Source organism: Orycteropus afer, unplaced genomic scaffold (genome assembly GCF_000298275.1).
Source record: "Orycteropus afer afer isolate SDZICR_OR568_19922 unplaced genomic scaffold, OryAfe1.0 scaffold00541, whole genome shotgun sequence".
In the NCBI taxonomy this organism is placed as follows: domain Eukaryota; kingdom Metazoa; phylum Chordata; class Mammalia; order Tubulidentata; family Orycteropodidae; genus Orycteropus; species Orycteropus afer.
This window is the reverse complement of record NW_006922128.1, coordinates 336,492-342,751: the sequence shown is the minus strand read 5'-3', so window position 1 is coordinate 342,751 and position 6,260 is coordinate 336,492. Positions and strand designations below refer to the sequence as shown.

Sequence of the window (6,260 nt, the reverse complement as noted above, 5' to 3'; positions counted from 1 at the left end):
GGGCAGGGACAGAGGTGCAGCCAGACCTCAGAGAGGGACTGGACATGGCAAGTCTCAGGCACTCGGTGGCTCACCTGTGTCAGGCCTCTGACCAACCGCCCTGGGCGGGCACAGCCAACGGGCCACGCCACGGCTCCTGAGATGACCACCATCCCTAGTTCAGGGCCCCCGTGAGTCTCACCCAGTCAGGGTCCACTGTCCTTCAGCCCTGTGGCCGGCAGGGTCTAACCTGTGACCGTGTGTCTGCACGGAGGACAGTAGCCCCAGACTCCCGTCCATGCTTCACCACGGCCTGCACGCACCTGGCGGGCACCGTGCTGGGAGCAGGGCCCAGGGGCTGCAGAGGACGGAGGTCTCCCGCTGGCCAGCCTGCCCTGTCTGCGTCTTCAGGACGGAACACTCTCCCGGGCTACAGGCTCCACGCCTGCTCTCTCCCCAAGGGGTGGAGATGGCGACTGAGGATGGGAGCGCGTGGCGGTCACCTTTCTGGGCCTCCCACTTCGGTCCCACAGGGCCCTCGCCTGCTTCACCTCTGCCTGGCTCAAGCTAAGACCGTGACAGAAACAAGGCCATTCCGACGGTTCTGCGCGCAACCAAATCGCTTTATTACAGGCGCCATGTGATAGTTCAGAAGGGCAAGTCCAGGCGGACCACGGCGAGCCGGGGGCGCCCGTTTAGGAAAAGCACGTTGGGTTGCACGACCTTCCAGCCCCTCAGCCGTGCGCAGCTGCTCCTCTCCTGCAGCCCCCCCTGCCCCGCAGCCCACCTGGCCTCACACGTGGGCTCACCTGAGACACACAGGCAGCCGAGTGACTGACATACCACCCGCCAGCCCAGCCCAGCCCCGTACAGCATCCCTGGCGGGTCCCAGGTGTTCACTCACGAGGACCAGGGTTCTGCCAAGAACAGGTCAGGTCTCCAAGTCTGGCCGTTTGCGCCTGTCCTCAGGCTGCGATCCCAGGGCAGCCACAGACCGTGAGCCCCCTCCCACGCCGAGGACCAGCGAGGGGCTCCAGGCGCAGCCCAGCCATCCCCCTCCCACGCCCTCCCTGCTCTCCGCTGCATCTCCCATCTAGTATCCCCGCCCCCCCCCCTGCGGCCGTGACCCCCACCCTGCGGTCCCCACACCGTTCTCCCGTCCCCTCTGCCTCGGCACACGTCCCTCTCCCGGGGGCTTCTCCTGGCCTCTGGCCCCAGCGGGCCGACACTCAGTGAAAGGGCACCACGTCTCGTGGAGGACGGTGCTGACAGTGGCCCCGCGCTGGCGACAGGCCCGGCCCCGGCTGAAGGCCGCCGGGTGCAGCGTCTCCAGGCCCTACTCCGTCTCCTGCAGCGCTCTGGCGAACTTCTCCAGGGCGCTCTGAAGAGCCTGCAGCAGGAAGGCCCCCAGCTCGTGGCTGGTCTCCTGGATGGCGGGGTCAAAGGTCCCGAAGAGGGGCGTGGAGGCCCGGATGTCGCCCCTGCCGTTCTGCAGCAGCACTGCGCGCAGCCCCTCCGCCACCTCCTCGTACTTCTGCTTGTCGAACTTGGACATGGCTGGCTCATCGAGCGGGTAGGCGGCGCCGTCGGGGTAGCAGTCCCTGGGCACCGGGAACTCGATGCACCGCAGCCCCGGCAGCTCGCAGAGGGCGGCGAAGAGGCCGCGCAGGGCGCGGGCCGACAGGGGGTTCCCCAGGAGCCGGAGCTCCCGCAGCCGCTGGCACGGGCCCAGGCCCAGGCCCAGCCTGTTCACGTGCTGGTCCCCAAGGCCGCACTCCTCCAAGGTGAGGGTCCGCAGCGAGGGGGCGGCGCGGCCAAGCAGCCGGAAGAAAGTGGACGGGTACAGGGTGACCAGCTCGTGGCCACTGAGGTCCAGCACCTCCAGGTGGGCAGCGTGGCGGCAGCCTGCCAGGAAGGCCATGTCCGCGTGGTTCAGGGCACAGTTGGCCAGGTCCAGGGTCCGCAGCGGGGTCCGCAGGGCGCTGTGGGCAAGGTGGAAGCAGGACAGGTGAGAGGAGGGTCCCGGGGAGGGGCACTAGGGGGACAGTGACCAACCGCTGACTGTCTAACCAGTCAGTCGCTGACTGATCAGTTGTCTGACCGATCGCTGACTGACTGACTGTTAGCACATGGCAGGGCAGGCTGGGTGTCGTGCACTTGCCGGCCGGCCGAGGTGGTGACGCTTGTAATTAGGTTAAAAAAAAAAAAAAAAAAGCGACCTGACGATCACTTGACTTTCACGTGTCCCCCGTTCATGAGCAGTTCTGTGGGAACACAGCCTCGGTCGCTCGTTTTCGTGTTGTCTGTGTCCTAGGACAGACTTCACACCCACAGAGCCCCCGCCGACTGCTGCCTGGCCTTCACAGAGGGTTTGCCGACCCCCCGGCTCGGGTCCACCCTGCTGCACAGGCGCCCGAGGGCAGACCAGAAGTGTCCGGGGGCTGGAAACTCCTGCAGCTGGCCAGGAGGGAAACTGAGGGCCAGGGCACGGGTTGGGTCGAATTCTGCAGACTTCCTGGAGGAGGTGATGTGGGGCTGACCCTCACTGGTGGCAGGGTCTCACTGCATCTCTCCCACCCACTCTGGGCTGTCTCTGCCCCCTGCCCCTGCCTGTATTCCCAGTGGCAGGTTCCAGGGACGGCCAGCTCCCTCGTGCTGTGGAAGGTGGTGTCCTGCTGGGTTCAGGATAAACGGGTGCTATGTACTTGTTTCCCGTGTCATGTGGTTTCCTGGGCGACTGAAGTGTGGGGTCGACAGTGCGCTGGGGGCCCCGGGTGAAATGCGCTGAGAGAGTGAGTGGGGGGTAAAGCGGCCCGTCCTGTCCCAAGCCGGGGCACCTCGGCCAGGGGCCTCAGCACGCCTGGCTGCGCCTAGAACTGCCCGGGAACCAGGACGACCCCAGGGCGCTGCCCTGTGCCTAGGTCAGAGTGGTGGTCTCCCTGCCCCGTCTGCCTGGCCTGGCCTCCTCAGGCCCGTTGTGTGGAGCCCAGGAGTAAACTGAGTCCTGACACCAGGCTCAGGCCCAAGCCCTTCTCTCTCGAACGCGCCCTTGACCCTCCTAACTCCCTCCACGGGGCCTGTGCACACACCCCCCCCCCCCGCTGGGACGCTCTTCTCCAGCCACGTGTGGCCTCCACCCGCCCGGCAGACTCCATGACCGACCCACACGGACCTGGGTGTGGAGGGGTCCATGTGTCTGCTGGGGGAGTGAAGCTTACCGCATGGACCCCCCTGCCAGCCTGGGCCTCCATTGCTGGGTTTCCTTTGTATAAAAGAAATTGAGGACGTCCTAAATGCAGAACGTACCCCTTCAAATCATTGTCCCTGAATGTGGAAAGTTCACCTTCAAATCACTGGCTCAAGAAATGAAAAGGTGAATTTAGTATAATTACTTTATAGACATACTTGTGGCCCAAGGACCCCTCTTGGTACCATGCCTGCGTGGTACCCTCCCCTTGATTGTGCACGACACCTGGTGGCTCATTTTATTTATTTATTATTATTGTGATCTGGGTGAAAGCCTACAGAGCAAACTCATTTTCCACACAGCAGTTCATACACATCTTGTTGCATGACATTGACCACAGTTTACCACAATGCAACAGCTCCCCTCTCACTTCCTCCCCATAGTTACCTCTTCTCTGTGTCCTTCCCTCCATGCACTCCTGCCCCCCGAGCTGTCTCCCTGTGCATAAGCAGCCCTTCTTTCTCTCATGATTATTCTCCCCAAGGAGTGTATCTACCTGATGTACATGTTCAGCGCATATGCCTGTGTTTTGTTTGGCTGGAAGCCACAGGAGTGGGTTCAATTCCAGACCTGAAGGGTGGCTAGGGGCCATAGACCCAGGGATCTCACCAGGCTGTATGAGACCAGCAAACCTGGTCCCTTTTTTTTCCCCCCAAATGATTTTGAGTTTTGTTCCACATTGTTCTCCTTCTCTATTCAGGATCTCCTACATAGATCCCCCTCTAAGTGGCTGACAGTGGTAGCCGGCCACCATCTAGTTCTTCTGGTCTGATGGTCGTATAGGCTGAGGATCGCATGGTCCACTAGTCCCTTAGACTAATTGTTTCCATGTGTCTTTGGTTTTCTTTATTCTTTTTTGCTTTGGACAAGGAGACACCAATTGTTGCATCTAGATGGCCGCTTGCAAGCTTTTAAGACCCCAGTCGCTACTTGCCAAAGTAGGATGTGGAACAATGCTTTGTGTAGTATGTTATGCCAATTGAGCTTGATGTCCCCTGGGACCAGGTCCCGAGCCCACAGGTCCAACAAGTTGCTCCCTCAGGGGGTTTGGTTGTGGCCATGAAGTTATCATAACGTCGCCCCCATTAGTTCTCTTTATAAGGGCATTCTTCCAGCACATATAGATAACCCATTGCTGTTGAGTAGTATCCAACCCATAGCAACCCCTCTTTGGGTTTCCGAGGCAGCATCACTACGGAAGTAGACTGCCCAACCTTCCTACCGAGGAGTGGCTGGTGGGTTTGAACCACCACCCTTCTGGTTAGCAGTCAAATGCCTAGGCACTATGCCCCCAGAGCTGGCACATGTAGAAATACAGTCTGCTGGTGGTCACTTGTAACCCACACAGGGCAGCAGCGGTGGGCTGTCTCCGCCAAGACTGGGTTACAAGGTCCTTACACAGTGCACGGCTTCCCATGGGCTCTCTCCACCCCTTCCTCTCCCTCCGTCTCTCTCATCACTGGCCCCGTGTCATGCAGTCTCTCAGGCAGAGACTGGTGGTGAGGAACAGAGGCCTCCCACCAACAGCAGGACTGGGAGCCTGGAAGAGGGCCCCGGCCCCACCACTAACAGCTGACGGTCGCCTTGGGGGAGACCCCGGCACGTGCACCCAGCTGGGGTTCCTGAGCCATCCAGTGTCGGAGTGACTGGTCACACGGCAGAGCTTACTGGTGCAGCAGCCTGCAAACATTGGAGATTGTCCTGACTTCTCTTTCCGTCTTTGCTGATGGGTCACTGGCTCTCTCGCTTACTACCTGAGAGCTCTCCCTGCCCTCGCAGGGACTCACGTGTGGGGCCCTCTACCTGCCTTCCTCCCAGACTCTAAGGGACGGTTTGTTGGCAGCTGCCCACCCCTTCTGTGCCCTTCCAGGGTCGGGGAGCAGGCCTAACACCTAAACGAGTCCCCTCTCCCCACTCCTGGTGCGCCCGCAGCCCGGCCCTCCGCGGGGCAGCCCACTGTGGTACCTGCACGAGGCCCCGCCCTGCTCGGCCCCGCCCTGCTCGCCCCCACTCACCCCAGCAGCTGCTGGAGCCTCCCGGTCAGCACGGAAAAGGCCACGCTCAGCTCCGTGAGCTGCGTCATCTGGCTGAGCGCCCGGGCGATGGCGGCCAGGTGGGGGTCCTCTCCGTCAGGGCCGGGGCTCCCGGCAGGTGGCGGGTCGAAGGCCCTGGGGGGCAGCGTGAGCGCCGTCAGCCGGGGGAAGCGCGCGCGCGCCAGCAGCCGCTCCACGTGGCCCGTGTGCAGCCGCACGTTGTGCACCACGTCCAGCCTGCGCAGCGCCGCCGCCTCCACCAGCTCCAGCACGTGCAGCAGCTGCGCGGGCCGCAGGCTGTCGGCCCGGAGCGCGGGGCAGCGCATGCGCAGCGGCGCGGGGCCCACCGGCCGCAAGGCGCGCACCACCGTCTCGAAGTTGCCCTCGGTGACGAAGAGGTCGGCCAGCACCTGGACGGCGGGGCGCCGGGCCGCGCACGGCTCGGCCTGCAGCTCGCAGCAGGCCCGGGCCAGCAGCTCGGTGCGCTCCAGCGAGAAGCTGGTCTTGAAGAGCAGCGGGTAGAGGTCGTGGGCCACGCAGTCCAGGCTCTGCAGGGCGGCCGGTGCGTGGGCCGCCAGGGCCTCCGCCGCCAGGCAGCGCAGCGACCTCATGGCACCAAGCCCCCAGGGAGGGCGGCTCTGCCCGGAGACCCTCTGAAGGTGCGCGTCCTCCACGCCTAATTTTAGCTGCAGCTGCTGTAAGCGCAGCCGGCCTCTGTTGTCATCTGACGGCTATTTTGGTCGCAGACGCTGGTTTGCTTGGGGGATGGCATCGGTCTGGGGGCCGCCAGACACTGGGCCTGCCCTGCCAGCTCCGCCCTGACCCGACCAGGTCAGGTCACACAGCCGTGTTGGGACACTGATCCGCGTTGCTGCCTCTCGCCGGCCTGCGAGAGCCGGCTGCACAGGGTGGGTTCACCACCTCTTCCGGCCAATCCAAAACGGCCAGGCCCCGCCGGGCTCTGGGGCCGACCCATGAGACCCTTTGGGAACGGGCCTGGG

General features: G+C 63.2%; 1 protein-coding gene across 1 annotated transcript in view; it reads right to left on the bottom strand.

Moving 5' to 3' along the window:
* Positions 1 to 1,315: 1,315 nt before the first annotated feature.
* The window catches only part of LRRC14B (leucine rich repeat containing 14B), a 6,990-nt gene continuing 2,045 nt past the window's right edge, over positions 1,316 to 6,260 (bottom strand). The window contains exons 2-3 of the mRNA XM_007955803.2: positions 5,242 to 5,990; positions 1,316 to 1,961 (exon numbers count right to left, since the gene is read on the bottom strand). Of these exons, the coding sequence (XP_007953994.2) occupies positions 1,316 to 1,961; positions 5,242 to 5,990 (1,395 nt within the window). The remainder of the gene's footprint in view (positions 1,962 to 5,241; positions 5,991 to 6,260) is intronic.